Source organism: Colletotrichum chrysophilum (genome assembly GCF_026319265.1).
Source record: "Colletotrichum chrysophilum strain AFK26 chromosome Unknown scaffold_21, whole genome shotgun sequence".
Lineage (NCBI taxonomy): Eukaryota > Fungi > Ascomycota > Sordariomycetes > Glomerellales > Glomerellaceae > Colletotrichum > Colletotrichum chrysophilum.
Genome location: NW_026517308.1, coordinates 295,246 through 312,856, shown reverse-complemented (window position 1 = coordinate 312,856; position 17,611 = coordinate 295,246). Strand labels below are relative to the sequence as shown.

The following is a 17,611-nucleotide window of genomic DNA, read 5'->3' as shown; positions in this document are numbered from 1 at the left end:
CCATCCATGCCATCGCCGGCCACCCCATGCCAAGAACCCCTCAAAAAGTCTCTTTCGTTCCTCTTCTGTCCGCAACGCGCGTTACTGACCACACCCGCCGATGCATTCCTTCCAACTTATGCCACGGCGTGTGTTATGGCACGCCTTCCCCGGAGTCGCATCACAGGCAAAGGGCCGCGATAGCCGGGAGCTTTCACATATACCACCGTACATGCACACATGCAGCCATGCAGTCCTGTCTTCTGAGCAATTGACCAGCTAAGAGAAAACCCCCGGCCGCCGCTGCCTTTTTCGGCCCGGCCTTCACTCCCCTCATCGCACGAGAAAACGGCTGAAATCGCCCTCTTCGCGGGAAGTATACCCGGGGCCACCCCTGTTCCATCTCACACCACCCTCGACACAAAAGTATGAATCTGTCCCTCCCCTCCCCCCGTCACACCACTACACCCCCAGATTCTGGATTATTTCGGGACAAAAGACGCGCCTGGGCGGAGTTTAGCCGTTCGCGCGCCGTCTGTGAAACTGGTCCCCGCCCAACGCTGCGCCCCCCCACTTGCCATGTGAGAAGACGGGAGGAAGGCCGTTCCTGCAGCGGCGGCGGTGGCGGCGGAGGGGATATGTGGAGGTGGAGCGATAGCTGCCATAGCTGTTGCTGCTGCTTCATGACTTAGTGTCCTGGTGGGCGGTGGGATGATTGTTCTTGATGAGGGGTAGATAATTGGCAGGCGAGAGAAGAACAGCCGGCGAGAGACAGAGAGTTGCGTCCGAGTCGGACACTGTACGCCCTCGGGGTGGTGGCATCTGCGATCCGACGAACACCTCAAATGCCGGAGGGAGGAAAAAAAAAAGCCTTGGCCATATGCGGTGCCTCCCGCGGCTGTCATTGTCTGAAATGTTGTGCAGTTATTTTTGTGAAGCCCGGTGTTTCTCAATTCCTCGAATCACGACATCGGCCGAATAACGCCAAAATATCGCCATATTGGCCGTTGTTAATATCAGTCATCGTCAGGTCACCTGTTAACAATCCGATCTGGCGTCTCTGCTGTTCGTAATATGTCTCTGACATTTGGCTTTACCGCTAAGTAACAAGATAACATTGAGGCTAGAACAAAACCATAAAGAAAACAAAAGCCAAGGAATCCCATCTTGGTAGATTCACCCCTCTTCGCCCATAAACGCCGCCACAAGGTTTCCCCGATCCTGAATCCCATTTTCCTGCCCCTCGTCTTGAGTAATGTTTGTGCGTCGAGGAGATATGAGAAGTTTTTTCTTCATAAAAGAGATTTTGTGTGTTAGAAAAGTCCCGCTCTATGTACAGAAGTGATCGCGTTTCGCAGCTATTTCCCAAATGTGTGTTTCCCGCGCGCCCTGCGCGGTTGTGTGGCCCTTCCCGCGTTTCTCTGTGTTCCCGAACCCCGAACTGTTGTAAAATCAAACAAATGCTTTGAGAACCGTGATCCCGGCTGGTATAACCTCCAATCCGTGCTGTCGTGTAGATATGTACACTCTAGATATGTAAATGCAAGTTAAAAAGGAATAGAGTAGAGAACATGACATGTCGAGAAACAAACTTTGGTCGACAGGTTTGTTGTGTGTGTGTGAAAACTTCGAGACAGAATCGCTTCTTGCTGTGTGGTTCGTTCGTCTGTTGGACCTTGCCACGAAATACCCTGTTTCTTCTTCACCCCCATATGCATGCAGTATGTAGCTTCGAAAAGAAAAGAAATGAACAACACCGTCTTGTCTAGGAGAAAAGGCTTGTTTTAGCTTCTCTCGACCGGGTTCTCCCACTTGATCGGGTGCACCAGCATGCTGCGCATACACAAACGGCCTGAGCTGTCTTTGTGCGACTCCTCCTGCATGCCGCCGCGCAGCGTGCCCTCGTTCGCGCGGCCGCCGTTGGTGCCGCGGCCGTCCATCTGGCCGTAGCCCAGCCAGCGACGCCACAGCAGGCCCGCGAACTCGGAGTTGTAGTACCAGCTGGTGCCCTTGTGGTTGTGCTCGTTCTTGAGGTCGAACGGCGACCCGTGGCCGCCGGTGGTGCCGTCACGGCCGCCGTTGAAGGCCTTCTCGATGGTGTCGAAGGGGTACCACGCGCGGTCGAGGTAGACGGGGTGCGGCGCGTAGGCGGCCTTGAAGCCGTGGTGCAGGGCCATGGAGGCCGGGAACATCTCGGAGAACATGCTGTGGTGCATGCGCCACATCTCCTCGTGCATTGCGGCGAGGAGGCGGCGGCTGAGGCGGGAGGCGGTGACGATGGAGCAGCGGCGCGGGGGCGGCGCGAAGACCATCTCGTAGCCGGTGACGTCCTTGGCGAAGACCCAGCCGGACTCGTCGGCGTCGAAGAGCGGGTTGAGCGTGATGAGGTCGGCGTCCTCGCCGACGCCGCACTCGGCGGGGTCGCCGCCGCGGGCGCAGTTGGCGGGCATGACGGAGATGCCGGCCTCTTCCGACTTGAGGGACATGCGGCCGGGGAAGATCTGGGGGCCGAGGATGGCGCGGCGGCCGGAGGCGTTGAGCTCGCGCTCGACGGTGGTGGCGAACTCGTCCCAGGAGCCGTGGACGGCGGGGATGTAGTACTTTGAGGAGCGCTCCCAGAGGAGGGTGCGGGACTGACCGCGGGCCCAGGCGCCGAGGCGGTCGAGCAGCTCATAGTAGGAGCCGATGTAGCGCATGTCCATCTCCCAGTTCCAGAAGTGGGTGTACTCGGGGTGCTGGAGGGCGAAGACCTGGAGGGGCATCTGGGCGGAGCGGTAGACGCCGTGGATGTCGCCGTTGGAGGGGTTCTCGAGCGCGTCGGCGAAGTGGCCCGGGTAGTAGAGCTTCATCTCGGCCTCGGACCAGAGGGTGCAGAGGGAGTGGAACTCGGTGGGCACGTTGTCGTCGAGGATCTTCTGGACGACGGACGGGTCGGACCAGATGGGCGCCTCGTTGTCCTTGACGTGCAGCAGGAAGTGCAACGAGTACTCACCGCCCGACTTGAGGGAAAGCTCGGAGATCATGGCGCGGAAGTTGATGATGGCGTGCTGGGTCCACTCGAAGCCGACGTAGGTGCGGACGACGACAGCAATGCGGTCGATCTTCTTGAGGCCGTCTTCGCCGGCGGCTTCGGGCTCGCTGTAGGCGGTATCGTAGGCGGTGGCGGCGTCCTTGGTGCTGTTGCGGAAGCGGGCAATGTTGCGCTCGACGCAGCGGTCCTGTGCGGAGCCCCAGTCCACGCGGCTGTAGTTAATCTTGCCTGTCTTGGACCAGACGATCTCGGAGCCCTCTTGCTCGGTGTCCTGGCCCTGGGAGGTGCCGCCCTCACGGATGTCGTAGCCGAGTCCGTAGGGGCCGTAGCGTCCGAAGCGGTCGAAGCAGATGTCGTTGCGCAGGCCGAGGACGGTGTGGGAGCCGATGGCAGCATCGGGCTGGTTCTGGGGGACGCCGTCGTAAGCCCAGATATCCGGGACGGGGATCTTGTCCTCGTCGTCGATGAAGCACTCCTTCACGGCGTGGTGGTCCTTGAGGTACTCGCGAGACTCAAAATCTGGGTGAGCTGCTAGGTAAGGCGTAGGAGTGGGAGGGGTGTCATGGTAAATGGGCACCGTGGTTACGGGTGCGGGGAATGAAGCGTTGGGGTACTCTGCGGTGTGGTTGACAAACGGCACGATCGACTTGAGACCGTTGAAGTAGCCGTTAAGGCTTGTGTGGTGTTAGTCGGATTTCGTCTTAGAGCTCATAGCACTATTTTTGTCACTCACTGCTTGAACTTGAGCCATGGCGGCATCGAGCTGTCGATCTCTGGCATCTCCTCATTCGGGATTTCGGTTCCCTGCTTGTTCGGCTGTCCGCCGAGCCCGCCGAGCCCGCCTATCCTGTAGTCATCGCCGAGAACCTTGCCATCGCGCGTGTATAATGGTGTATTTAGATATGCGAGCCCGAGCAGCAGCGAGACAGTGACCGTCCATATCACGACCCTCCGGTAGAGGCAGTGCCCCAGTATCGCCCGCACCCGGATCTTCGGTTGGTGAATCGTCGTGGATGTGGGTGCGGGGAGGAAGAACTCCCCCTTCTCCGGACCTGGTGTGTTCAAGTACAGTGAATTCGAGCGGGACGAGCGGGTACTGGATCGCGTGCTGCTGATGGATCGGGTGGTGCTGGTGAGGAGAGACTGTGCTCGCTCCATGATTGTCGGAGAGAGAGAGGTGAAGAGAGGTGGTCGTTAGGGTATCTGGGTATCACGAAAACATCTGGTGGAGTTGTGGCCTGGCTAGAAGAAATCGAACGCAAAGGGAGTCTAGAAGAAGGGGAATGGCAAAGGCTAATGCTATAAAGAAAGGACCACTGAGAAAATATCGGTGCAAGTGACGTTGCCTTCCAACCCAGTCCAGACGCCGGCTCAGACCTTACTTTTCAAACAAGCAAGCTCCCAGCACCGCATGTTGGACGTATAGAAGACACAAGCCACATACATATCATGCAACAGAGCGAGCAGATGGGACCGACCAGTCGGCAGCGCAGGGGTGTTTGGCCGGGCTGATCTGCGGAGGAGGAGTAGGAGGAGAGCAGAGGGTGCAAGGAGGATGTGCTAGTTGGGATGTCCAGGGTTCGGGGACTGCCGAACCTCTTTGCCTCTTTTGCTCTGACTTGACTGTCCACCATTCCCACGCCATTCTGTCTCAGCTCCCAACGTCGCGGGGAGCGAGCAAGGACGGACCTTGAGCTGCCATGCCGGGGGACAGGGGACAGTGAGCCTCAACTTGTTGCGGGCCAAGCTGCTAATGGTGCTTCTTCCATCCCTTCCCTTCCACCCCCAGCTACCAAGCCTATCATCGTATCGTTTGGATTGAACGTACCTTGGCAGCCTTTCCCGTATTGGCATTGCAGGAGTTGAGCCTAGCCCGCCTCCCCCCGTTCGATGTTGAAGTTAGCATGGCCCCCTCTTTCTCTCTCGCTTGAGTGATGACTGAGACGATACGAGGCCTTGGTTAATTCTTGGTGGTATTGGGCCCTTGCCGGGCCTGCCGTCCCGTCCCGAAATCCGAGATTAGGTGGGAGAAAATTCTGGGGAATTCTCGCCTTGGATCTTCGGGGGCCCGTCATAGCCGGACACCAACCAGCTGGGCGGGTGGGAGTGATGTGATGTGATGTGATGTGATGTGATGCGTGCAAGCACAGGCAATACAGGCTTTCGCGAAGCTGTATCAGAGCGCATGGGATCAGCGGCTCGCTGGTAGCGGAAAGAGGAAGAGAGACTCGAGAAGATGAGAAGAGGTTGCGCGTCCCCTGTGGGGCGCTGGCTTATGCGTAGACGGTAGATCAGGCTCACGCCCAGTCTGCCCAGAGAGAGAGAACTGACTGCCCACACTGCCTCTGCCCTCCCTGCTGCGTCTCTCTGGCGGACAGGGTAGCATTCAGGGGAGGTGGTTGTAACCGGTTGCTTTCTTTAGCAACTGGGACGTGTGGTACGTGAATCGGGGCGGCGATTAAGGTGTCGACATGCAAGGAACGTGGTTTAAGCGCACGGGAGTTGGTGCATCTGAAACCGTCGACGTTGCGGCGCTGGGCGACGTTTCATGCCAAGCTCAACCCACGTTGCGAGACTGGAGCGATTTGTCAAGGGCCTTAGGACAGAAGGAGACGGGAAAAGACTGAAGACACCAAAGAGAAGAAGAGAGAGGTTGGCCCTGGGCTCTGGGACTCGCTGGACTGAGTTGGAGGGGGGAAGAACCGGCGCAGGGACGGCCGTGGTTCATCGCTGCAGCCCTGGTTCGTTCCATTCCGTCTGCTGGCCTCATCCTTTGATGAAGCGACCCTCGAGACTCTTGGGTGCTACTGTACTCTCTACCTACCACTACTGCATACTTTGCAGTGGCACTAACTGAGAGACTCTCGTCTCCCGCGCACATAGTGGGCGCACTATGTTAGACTCTGCACTTCGCGGATTGATTCTGGACAGACAGGACAGACAACACGCTAATGTCGGGTGTACCTGGACTCTGGGCTCGCGACACTCGCACTAGAGTCTAGTAGAGCCAACCTAGAGCCCACCACTGTCTGGGACCTGGGATCTTTCGCAGCTTGCCCGTCCGTCCTGTCTGCGTCTGCGCCACGCGTGTGGTATGACTGGACTGTTTTGGAGGCCGTTCCTGTTGCGGCTCGGGTTTGGTGGTTCGCACGCCGCAGTTCGACAATCGCGACGAATGGGGAAGTTCATGGTCCGTTTTGCGATGAATGGTTGCGTCCCCGTCTCGTGTCGAGCCACCACCTTCTCGCCCTCTCTCTATGCCCGAATCAAAAAATCCCATCTTTTTCGTGTGTTTATTTTGGCACGTCGTCGTAATGGCCCGCCACCGGAAGGCCATCTGACGGTGAGCCGAACACTCTGTCACCCAGTTAAAGACGCCCTTCCGGCACTTTAGCTTTGGGCTCAAGCAGGACGGGCGTACTTCCAGTCGGGTGTCTGCTTCAATCGTGCTTCTTATTTCGTCCGGTTACTTTGGACCTGAGCGAGAAGATGGTGGCTGCTGGTCTGCGTGACTTGTTTGCTGGGCCGCGCCAAGTTCAATCTGATCTCTCTTGCTCGCCGCCCTTTTTTTGCACCAAAGCTTCTTTTTTTGTGTGAAGGTGAATCTCAATTACCCGTACTTCGAAGAGGTTTCATCCCGTAGGCAAGCCGGCTGGTGTGCTGTGCCATCTTGGCTTTCCGTTCGCTGGACCCTTTGAATCTGCAAACGTATTACCCGTCCGTATCGAGAGGGCCTTTGCGTGCGCGCCCTTGACGAAGGAACGGAAGCATTGACGGTAGATTGCACGCCCAGGTGGTAGTGCTGGGGCTGATAGTTCAGAGTGATCCGAGCCACCATTCATAATCAATTCGCCCCAGGTAAAGGCATGAGGCCGCCGTCGCCTCGCGAAAGCCGGCGGTTCAGCCCCGGCGATTTGGCTTGCGCCCCAAGATGTCAAGGGCCAGAGGCGTACGCCCCGAAGGCCCGTCACTTCGGCGTGTCACCTGGCCGTCAACGACGATTTGAAGTGTTCCGGCTTAGCCTAGCACCATCATGACGGCTAATTGACGGGACACCGAATGGAACGCCGGCGGAGCTAGTCGAGATTAGGGCACGCCATCGTCGATGGATGGCGCTGTGGCATCTATCTCCGTCAACCGAGCCCCTGCTTAGCGAGGCGTTCGTCGTGAGATGGACAACCCCCATCGGGTAACCTTTTAACCCGCGAGCCAGGGGAGTCCACGACGGCATCAGCCTTGGGGGGTCAAGTCCAGACTCCAGGCCTCCAGAGTATAGTATAGTGTAGCACGATGGTATTTCCGAAGTTAAGGAAATGGATGCACTCAATCTGCGCCATGCTAGCGGACGGTTTTGGCGCCCGCGTGAGCCGATATAAACAAGATCACGTCACCAGTAAAGTGACTAAGTTTCCCCGAAACTGAATTCTTTTGGGCGTCGAGTTGAATGGCTTTGCAAGGTCAAAGCTGGGATAGCAAACGCTTAGCTGGGTACTGACGTCAGTGCCGACAGCCGGGCGAGTTGACAGCGGGGGTATCGTGCGATGACATCGTCTGTCAGCTGAAATTGGTAGACAGCCTCGGGCGGGAGTTGAGAGCGGGAAGACGAAAAGGTTTGGGGTCTGGGGGGAGGAGGGACGGGGAGATGGATGGGATCTCTCTGCTCAGAGTGCGTGCTGGGGAGGATGGGGATGGGAGGCAAGACAAGGCCAAGGGCAGAGACGAAGAACGGTGAGAGAGGCGGAAGCTGGAGGTCTGGTCTGCTGGTCTGGTGGTCTGCCATCCTCTCCCCCGGCCATGACTCGTCCGAGTCGCAAAAGTGAGTTGAGACTTTCCAGAAAGGGCGACAACGAAACAAGTGATTGCGTGTCTATCGCGGAAACACTATTCTGACGCGCGACTGTCGACCCAAGATCATTACGCTCGCCCTAGATCTGAACGGCTTGTGTTTCGGTGTTTAGACGGACGGTCCAGACGGTCGGCGGATTACGGTTTGGTTTACGCGGTACACGGTACACGGCCCGGAAGGTTGAAATGAAGACGCGAGGCGGCGAGAGTCGAGAGTCAAGAGCCGAGAGAAAGTGACAAGCGGCGGGATGGAGAAGTGGAAGCGCGAGCCGGCGCTGCATTAGTCATCGGCCTTTGTGTTCTGGGGGAGGCTGGGGAAAGAGCTGTGCTGAAGGACATTCGTGAGCTTGGCCCTTCAGCTGAACGTCTGACGGCGGCGGCGGACGGTGGTGAGCAGAGCAAAGGGCAGCGGGCACTGGCCTGCAGCTAATTGACTACTGCTGATTGGGGGATTCCGCCGGTGAAGCGCTGCACACCTTGGAAGCGTCCATGCTGCCAGCGCTGAGCATGCCAAGCTGTCATTACATAAGCAGACAGAACCTAAGTCACCTGACACAGCCCGGGTGGCTGGCGACGAGGCTGAAAACTCGCCTCAGCCACACCCTGCTCTCCCGAACCAGACTAGCGCCGTCCTGCCCTAGCCGCAGCACACAAGCGAGCACTTTCAGGAAAACGACGATTTTCATTTTTCCCCGCCAGCAAATTCATCGTCACGACACTCCGGCAAGCGACAATCGACAAACAGCCGCCAAGATGGGTAAGTACTAGCATGATGTCTTTATCCAGCGTGGTCATTCTAGCAGTCGGGATTCGATTTTGCAAACGAGGGGGAATGCTTCCGTGACGCCCGAATACTTTCGACACCGCGCCGCCGCACCGCCGTGGCCACCGACAATTTTTCGACGATGCGCACTCGACGAGGGCACGAGGGGGCTTGACGATTCGAATCACCAACGAACACGGCGACATGCAACCACCATCGCGACGGCGCACGACGAAGGGAAAATCGAAGGGAAAATCGATTCCGACTGCAGACCATGAGGAGCTTTTGTGTGCGAGGATCATCTTGAAGGGACGAGTTGGCTGACACGGGGTCTGAAATGCAGTGAACATTCCCAAGACGCGTATGACCTACTGCAAGGGCAAGGAGTGCCGCAAGCACACCCAGCACAAGGTCACCCAGTACAAGGCCGGAAAGGTATGTCGACAGCACCACACGCGCCGATGACGAGAAACCTCGAGCGAAGCGCCCCTGACGAAGCCATGAACGACATGCTAATCCGCTCCCCATCACAGGCCTCGCTGTTCGCGCAGGGAAAGAGACGTTACGACCGAAAGCAGTCCGGTTACGGAGGTCAGACCAAGCCTGTCTTCCACAAGAAGGCCAAGACCACCAAGAAGGTCGTTCTGCGTTTGGAGTGCGTCAAGTGCAAGACCAAGCTTCAGCTCGCTCTGAAGCGCTGCAAGCACTTCGAGCTCGGGTACGATTATCCCCCTGTTCCTAACAAACATCCACCATGGAAGCTAATGACATCTATAGTGGTGACAAGAAGACGAAGGGTGCTGCTTTGGTGTTCTAAACGCATTGATTGTTTTCGGTCGACCGACTTTTATGGCTCCTTTCACGGCATACGGATCATCATCAGGCTGGAACAATGGCGAAGAGGGTTACCCGTTCTCAAGTGCGGAACACTACATAGGGAACAAATAAAAGCCCTTGCTTGCGAAACGGAAAACAGAGATCAAAAGTTCAATACCCAGTCTCCCTCCTCTGCGTTTCCCCGTCCGATGTTCCGTCTGTGGTATGCGCGCCTGGAGGCCACAATACGACACGTTTAACAGTGTGACAAGATGACGAGGGGAAGGCGTGGGAATCTTGGCGGACGGTGGTGTCCTGAGGGCTCTGGTACTCTGGCACCCGATGTGGGATGGCTGCTGTTGTTCCGTCGGCGCACGTCTTTCTCGGATGTGGTCTCTGAAGGATTAGATGCGTTCTATGAAGGCTCAGCCCGGTCAATGAAATACATGAGTCTATGATGAAGGACTATTCTCTCATGATCGTCGTCTCTACGTCTAGATGCTGTGTCTGTATGATGCCTCTCTGCTTTCCGTGCCTGCTCAAAAGCCCTCTCCGAGTCTGATGGTTCGTCCACCACCATACCACAACGGCCCATTCCTCGCATCCAGCCCCCTCTCCTGCCCGACAACCCATTCACCGCACCACCCTCCTTCCTCATGGCTTCCCCAAACCTCGCTCTCAAGCCACCCGTTGATTTCCTCAATCGCCTCAACCCACCTCCGCCTCGCCGCGGGCGTCGCGTGGTCCGCCCCACCCAGGAATCGCCCCAGTGTGATGTGCGCGCTGGGCACCTGGTACCGGCTCTCAATCTGCACCCCTGTCGACTGTGCAAGGTCGAAGACGTCGCGGCGGAGGTGGTGGTAGCTGTACGCGTCGCCGCCGACAACGGGCGTCTGCGCGGCGGTGGGCGCCGGTGACGACGGGCCGCCGGCGGAAGGCTCGCCGGCGGCCGGAAGGAAGGAGACGGCGAAGGCGGAGAGGTCGTGGGAGATCTGGGGCTTGACGAGGCGCGCGCGGTGGGTGTAGGTGTAGTCTGTGATGTAGGGGATGGCGGAGCGCATGGTGTCGGTGAGGCGGGCGATTTCCTCGGGTGTTTTGGAGTGGGTTACTTCGAGGGTTGTGAGGTGCATTCTGTGCTGGGGCATGAGCCAGATGCCTGGTTGGGGGGTTAGCTTTGCGTTGCTTTCTTTTCGTCTGATGCCTTTTGGGGAGGCTCGCGGTTGGTTGCTTTTGGCGCGGCGGTGGTGGTGGGGTGATGTCACGTACTCGGGGCAACTTTCTTGAGCAAGGCTTGCAGGTGAGCTGCCAGTCTGACGATGTGATCGGGCGGGCGGGCCCAGAAGACGAAGCAGTTTCTGGGGTCTTTGAAGCCGGGCTCCATCTGAGGGTTCTCCAGCCTCAGGAGGAAAGGGTCTATGATGAGCTCCGTGAAGTCGGCGGCGAGGAACTTCTCCTTCTGCTGCTCATTTCGTCTGGTCCTGTGAGCGTGGTAGAGGGCTTGGATCTCGGCCTATGGGTTGACTCATCAGAATAGGTTCACAATATTGTGTGGAAGGGGACTTTACGGGGTCATTGTTGCAGGTCTTGATGAGTGCCTGGTAAGGATTCTCGCCGGGCTGGATAGGGATGCCGGACAAGTCCTCCAGCTTGTTCTTCGCGTCGGTCGAGACCAGCTGTGAGCCCATCTTGGATGTCTGTGAGTTGGAGGATTGTCACTGGAAATTTCAACGAAAGAAGCGTCTAAACACGACACGAGCTGTGACTAGGAACGACCCGCAACGTCTACAAACTGATGAGCGCAGAAAATATCGTATTCAAAATCTCATGAAAAATCTCATCTACAATGGCAGGGCGTCCGTCGTGCAGGACGTCGGTGTCCAAGGACCCCGCGATCCTTCACCAAAGGCGCTGCAGGCCAATCAACGACACCAAGTGGGCCTGGAGAAGCAACTTGTGAAGCCTCTACTGCTGACTAAGAAGGTCATCTCAATCAAACATTGCGGTCGCCGCAAATGGCCAAGATGGATCGGCTGGTGTCACCTGATTCGCAGACCTCCAACCCCCAGGCCCATCCAATCGGGTCTCCTACCCCAGAGACGAACCGCTCTTGTTTTGACTTCAACTCTCCCAGTTCCGCGGGGCGGCTTCTGATGTGGGTTGGTGTGGGTGTGCCGCCTCACTGGAAATGGATGGGCGTGCTTATTTTTCTCGATCATTTGGACACAGGCCAGTTCCTCTTGCGGTTGCGGATGGAGGGCTCGGAGGTCTGACGACGTCAACTGGTATGCTTGGGCCAGAGGGCCGCAAGACGAGATGAGAGAGGGACACGCGTCCCTGTTGGTCCGGGCGAGATACGAAGAAGGAGGAACAAGAAGAAAAAATGTCCACGGCGTCAACTGGTATGTGCACGAAGCGCTCGTTCTTTGGGTTTTCTGGTGTTTCGTTCTAGAAAAGCTTGGTTTGCGGGGGAGACTGGTTAGGTTCGTGATTCGTGTCCGTGTTCTTGATGCGGGTACGCGTACAAGTCTGATCTCATCTTCTTGCGTGTTCGCAAGGCTGGATTGGCTTTTCTTCTTCGGGCGTGTCGGCATTTGATTCTAGAAGTTCGGTTCCGGTACCGTCTTTTTTGATTCCGTTCGATCGTCGGTTTGATGGCAGCTTGGCCCGAGTGGACGATCTGCCGCTCGTTTGCTTTTGAGCGATGAACTGCTCTGCGATCTTGAGCCGGCGAACTGAGTGTCTGCCACCATGTACTGGGTACTTTGTGGAAGGCCAGGTTCATCCCGCCGTCATCCAAGGTCCTGGATCTCTCACCCGTTGATCGAATTCTGGAGGATGATCAGAGCTGGCCATCCGCGCTTGTGGGAAAGAGATAATCCTTTTCAGGCCCCTTTCATGACTCTTTGATGTCGCCTTGCGTTTGCAGTCTTTGATGCTTATGTCAGGCCGCTTTTGTGAGAGACATTATCTCTTGTATCTGTCGAGAAGAATGAAGAAGTAGCTCAACAGGCCGCGCTCTTTTGACGCGAAGTACAATGCAACTCAATGATATCATCGTACGAAGAAGTTCAAGGTTCTGTGGGCCATTTTTAGTCCGAATCTCCCCTCATTTCCAAGTCTTGAAGATATTTCTTGCCGGCTGGACCAGTGTCGCCGCAGGGTATTCAAGAACATGCTCCCAACTATGGATCTCATGTAGATGATTTCAATGATCTGTCAAAACGAGCTCAAATCATGTATCTATAGTGTCTTACCCTTCTCCCATTCTCAGATTATGAATATCAGAGCCAAAGGCCAACACAAAGCTGGCTCAAGGATGCAGCTTAGACATCTTGCATAAAGCCTGCTTTCAGGCTCCCACGCAGGAAGCCAACATACTGCAATGTGCAGATGCCCTGTTAAGATAACCTGCGGGTCCCAGCCTTGATTCACAAGCCCCATTCATCCATCTTAGAACAGAGATGTAGTGTTTGAGTCTCTGGCACCCACCGCTGCTGAGCTCAGTTTCCCAGCAGGAGCATTCCAATGGGTATGTGTGATTACTTCTGAGCCCAGCCTGGCATTTGTATTTCTCGTTTCCAGGAGCAAAATAGCCACAGGAAAGAGTTCTCAACAAGTATGAGCTAGAAATAAGTAATGAATCATCTTTTCTGTCAAGTTAGGGTGAAGACTATGATCAGAGAACATCCCGCTATTGGGGTGTCCATCACTTGCAGGAGCTTCGCCCTGACTTATGCTATTCCACCCCCTCTATGAGGCAGTTCTAGAACCTCTTCACAGGAGCGTCTCGAGCAGCAGCGCTTCCAAGACTTCCAAGGCGAGAGCAAGGAGGTGATGGACCTTCCTGAACAACCAGAAGCAACTGCTCCGCTCTGCTCTCGCCCTTCACGATACCTGTTCCTCCTCAACTCAAGAGTCCGGGACCTGCTTAAGCCCTGATGATTAACCACATGCGGTAACCCTTCTCCGCTTTGAAGGCCTCTCGATGAGGGTGAAGGCACCTCAGGATACAGACACGCGAGTCCCTTTGGCAAAGGAGGCTGCCCACAGGTCGATTTGGTCAAAAATAAATCAGACAAAACAAAAATCCTCCTTCTCTTCTCTCTCCCACCTTCGCACCTTTCCCACCTCTTTCTCCCATCACCAACACCCTTTCACAAACCCTTCCTTCATCCTTCCCTGTTGCTAGATCATCAAAACCATCAAAGATCTCCAGCTTCCTGGCGGATCTTGGACGGGTTTTGTTGTTTGCATCATCAGAAGCATCGAATTTGCCCCTTCCAACCTTCTAGAGCGTTCCGCCGCCCTCGAAAAAAAAACCCCTTCCATACACTTGTTGCCCATTTCCCCAGTCCTTTGCTATCCATCTCCGACTCCATCTTCCCAAGCGCCAACAGGGATCATCATCAAGATGTCCCAAGACGGTATGCCTCCTGGCCACGCGTTTGGTCAGAATGGACGCGGACCTGACGACGAGGCGGGTATGAATCCTGGCGACTACTTCGGTGGCGACGTCGGCCAGAACGAGCAGCAGGTTGGCAATGCCGAGAACCTCGCTTCTCCTCAGAACGGCTATGTTGTTTCCGACAGCGGTCAACACTATCAGTTTCCCCATGGCCAGCAGATTTTTGCTGAGAACCATGACAGCTTCAATCCCAATGCGCCCCAGCAGCACGATCAATACCGTACCTACCTGGATTACATGCCTCCTGACAACGGCGGCTTCGCTGAATATGGCCTCAACCCCCAGCAGCAGGATCCTTATGGCTTCGCTGCCCTCTCAGGGAATCTTGATTCTTCCTTGTACCCTCACGCTCTCGCTCCTTCAGATGACAACATTCCTGGTTCCAACGGCCCTCCTCAGTATCAGCATCCCATCGGAGCAACGCCGTATGTTCTGCCGAACGATGGAAGCTCTGGCGTTCTTCAGCAGCCTCAAGGTCATGGTTCTATTGATCAAATGCCAGCCAACTCGACCAACGGTGGCTATCCTACTGCATCCCAGAACCAGCAAGCGCATGCTACCAATGGCCCGAACTCACTCACCATCGACGGACAGTATCCAGCTCCTCTCCAAGATCATGGCTTTGTTCCCCAAGACAACCTCAACTTCAACAACGCCTCGTGGAATCTTCAGCAGCCCATGCCTGATATCAATGAAGAGATGCCACTTCCTGACATTCCAAAGAACTTCACTGCTGATCTTTGGGGAGACCTCCCTGATACCGAGAAAAACCTCCCTGACGATCTTTTGGCCAAGTTCCGTGGCTATGACCAAACGGCTCAAGATGTCGACTACAACCAGAATGCTGATCCGATTGGTGCCCACCAGAATTTTGGCCACCAGCCGGAGCAGTCTTGTGCTGCCATCACTGATGGCCAAGACCCTCAGCCAGCTCAAGAATCCCAGCCAGTTGATCAAGACCATCAGGCAGCTGATCAAGCGCCCGTTGCGAACATGTCCTTTCAGGAGGATACGGACCAGTCTCAGAGCCACTTTGCTGATGGTTTCCTCAACGACGTGCCAGAGGCTGTCTTCGGCACCATAGAAAACCTCGTTGATGACCCCTTACTTCAAAGCTTGCAAGACATGTTGGCGTTGTATCAGGCCCTGGGACCGGATGCTGATTTCAGCCAATTCGCCGGCGCGGATTACTTTTTCCTTCGCGACATCACGACGAAGGTCCAGCGTGATGGCCTCGTTGACCTCCCCGTTCCACCCAGCACCACCCTGAAGCTTCAACATCCTGAGGAGGTCAAAGACGAGCGTTCGGTTGAGCGCCCAAGAGACGCATTCCCCCTGATCCTCGACAGGTCCCTCAAGCTCGGTCTCTCCGAAGTGCTGAAAAAGTGTGGAGTCGCTTTCACCATTGGCACCATGTGCTCTGGCACAGACGCCCCTATCATGGCACTCCAAGAGTTCATGGATGGGCTAACGGCCCTTGGACTCGGCGGAACCCTTCGATACGAGCATGTTTTCAGTGTCGAGATTGAGCCTTTCAAGCAGGCCTTCATCGACCGCAACGCTCGCCCCACTGGTCACATCTACCGCAACGTTTTGGATGTCGGCCACCCCGATGCGCAATATGCGTAAGTCCAGACCATCTCGGCACAGGAACTTGACAAGATTCGCTAACAGCTTCACAGAATGACGGCATCCGGTTCCATGGAAAAGATTCCGCCCCACGTTGATATGCTCTTCTTTGGAAGTTCCTGCGTCGATTTCTCAACCTTGAATCCGAAGAAGCAGGAGAAGGAAGACAAGTCTGAAATGAGAAAGACTGTCAAGATTGCCATGGAGAAGGGCGCGAATAAAGATGTCGCGATCGAGGAGGACCACGATTTTCTGCAGATATTCGCGCAACTTGGGAAGGGCCTCGACAACGAAACCGAATCGGCCAAGACGTTCCTCTCGATCCTGAGTTGGATCAACAAGAAAAGACCCAAGGTGGTGCTGATGGAGAACGTGCAGAGCGCCCCCTGGCGCGAATTCGTCAATTTCTGGTTTCCCAGGATCGGCTACCATGCTTCACATGTGGTGGTAGATTCCAAGAACTTCCTCGTCCCCCAGACACGCAACCGCGGATACCTGATCGCCGTTGACGCGCGTCGCTACGGCATGAAGGGAAAGGTGATTGTCGACGAGTGGGTGATGATGATGCGAAAGCCCAACTGGTTCCAGAAGTTCCCAAAGCTGGAAGGCTTTCTCCTCCCGCCGTCCGACCCCAACGTGCTCCAAGGACGCTTCATTCTGGAGCGCGGCTTGAACGGCAAGGCCGAGAACGTCGGAGACGCTTCCATGTGCAAAATGGAACACGTCGCAGCGCGCCGGTCCGAAGGCTTGGGAAACAGCAACCCGTACACTCGTCTGGACAACCGCGGAAACTCCCTCCCCCGGGAAGACAGCTGGAAGGTGTACATCTCTCGCAAGCTGACCTTTCGCATGAAGGAACTCATCGACATCTCGCTCCTCCGTTCCGAGAAGATGGGCCTGGACTACGGCAGCAAATTCATCATCATTGACCTGGGTCAGAACGTTGACAGACAGCACAAGTCTCTGGGAAATGTCCCTTGTCTCATTCCGAGCGCGGACTTCTTCCTTTCTCGACTCGGGCGATGTTTGCTTGGAACGGAATTTCTGATTCTGCAGGGAATCCCCATTGACAGGATCAAGGTCTCTGATGAGACGGATAGGCAGCTCAAGGACCTTGGTGGAAACGCCATGACAACGACTGTGGCGGGTGCTGCTCTGCTCCTGGCCCTCATCTCAGAGGTCAACATGGCTACGACAACGGGCTTTGTTCATGGACTCGGAAACGCAAGCAAGCTGCTGCCAATGGATCTTGCCGGTGTACCTGCCCCGAGTGGCCAAGTGGGTCCCTCCTCGTCCGCGACTTCTTGCAACGCTCTTGACCTCAACGCCCTCAACCAAACTCTTCCTCGTACACCAACCGACCCCAACGCGCAACCCGACTCACCCTCGAACGACTCAGACATGGACGAGCCGGATTGGGTGATCGCCACCATGAACGGATGGGAGTCGTCCCTGAAGGTTTGGAAGCTGCTCTACCTGTGGCAGACGGGTCGACGCGCCTGCCTCTGCGACGCCTACCGCAAGCACCAGCGAGCTGGAACCTATCATCAATGCGAGTTTTGTGGCGAAATTCGCTGCACATCCTGCGCTGGTAATCCGGACCATCACTTCTCCGAGGAGCCTATCCCCATCGACAACCTCGCCAACGACAGAGAGGGTGCCTATCGAGAAGCCGTTGCCTCCTTCCCCGGCAAGATTGATCTCAACTGCGATCCAGTCGACAACGAGGACTTCGCCAAGGATCTCACTGAGAAGGGCTTCCGCGACCATACTGACGCCTTGAACATGGCAATCGACACCTGCGTTGACAGTGTGTCGTACTACCTGACGGATTTGAAGTTCCGGGAGGACATTGACGTCACCTACGAATCTCGCAAATCTCGCATTGCCATCACAGTGTACCACGACAAGGTCGTCTGGAACGTGTTCCTAAGAGAGGCTTACTTTGCCGAGGACTCGACCGCCCAAGACCCGAGACGCCTGCTTCGCGACCTCAACTACGACATGGGCAAGCCAATCATGAGCGCAACCGTAATTTACCACAACATGGAGGACTCTTTTATCCCTGCCCCGAGCGACTAGA

General features: G+C 56.0%; 4 protein-coding genes across 4 annotated transcripts; 2 read left to right on the top strand and 2 right to left on the bottom strand.

Moving 5' to 3' along the window:
* Positions 1-1,763: 1,763 nt before the first annotated feature.
* On the bottom strand, positions 1,764-4,168 carry COL26b_003723 (uncharacterized protein; the record flags this gene model as incomplete). Its single annotated transcript, XM_053176615.1, has 2 exons — positions 1,764-3,684; positions 3,744-4,168. 2 exons carry the CDS (start codon positions 4,166-4,168, stop codon positions 1,764-1,766), a joined length of 2,346 nt encoding a protein of 781 aa, XP_053039474.1.
* Positions 4,169-8,981: 4,813 nt separating this feature from the next.
* RPL44 (40s ribosomal protein L44e) lies at positions 8,982-9,435 on the top strand (the record flags this gene model as incomplete). Its single annotated transcript, XM_053176614.1, has 3 exons — positions 8,982-9,053; positions 9,152-9,336; positions 9,396-9,435. The coding sequence occupies 3 exons, from the start codon at positions 8,982-8,984 to the stop codon at positions 9,433-9,435; spliced, it is 297 nt and encodes a 98-aa protein (XP_053039473.1).
* Positions 9,436-9,973: 538 nt separating this feature from the next.
* COL26b_003721 (uncharacterized protein) lies at positions 9,974-11,119 on the bottom strand (the record flags this gene model as incomplete). The annotated part of the gene is made up of 3 exons (XM_053176613.1): positions 9,974-10,590; positions 10,701-10,944; positions 11,000-11,119. 3 exons carry the CDS (start codon positions 11,117-11,119, stop codon positions 9,974-9,976), a joined length of 981 nt encoding a protein of 326 aa, XP_053039472.1.
* A 2,726-nt stretch (positions 11,120-13,845) lies between these two features.
* Positions 13,846-17,610, top strand: COL26b_003720 (uncharacterized protein; the record flags this gene model as incomplete). Its single annotated transcript, XM_053176612.1, has 2 exons — positions 13,846-15,524; positions 15,582-17,610. 2 exons carry the CDS (start codon positions 13,846-13,848, stop codon positions 17,608-17,610), a joined length of 3,708 nt encoding a protein of 1,235 aa, XP_053039471.1.
* Position 17,611: the final 1 nt, after the last annotated feature.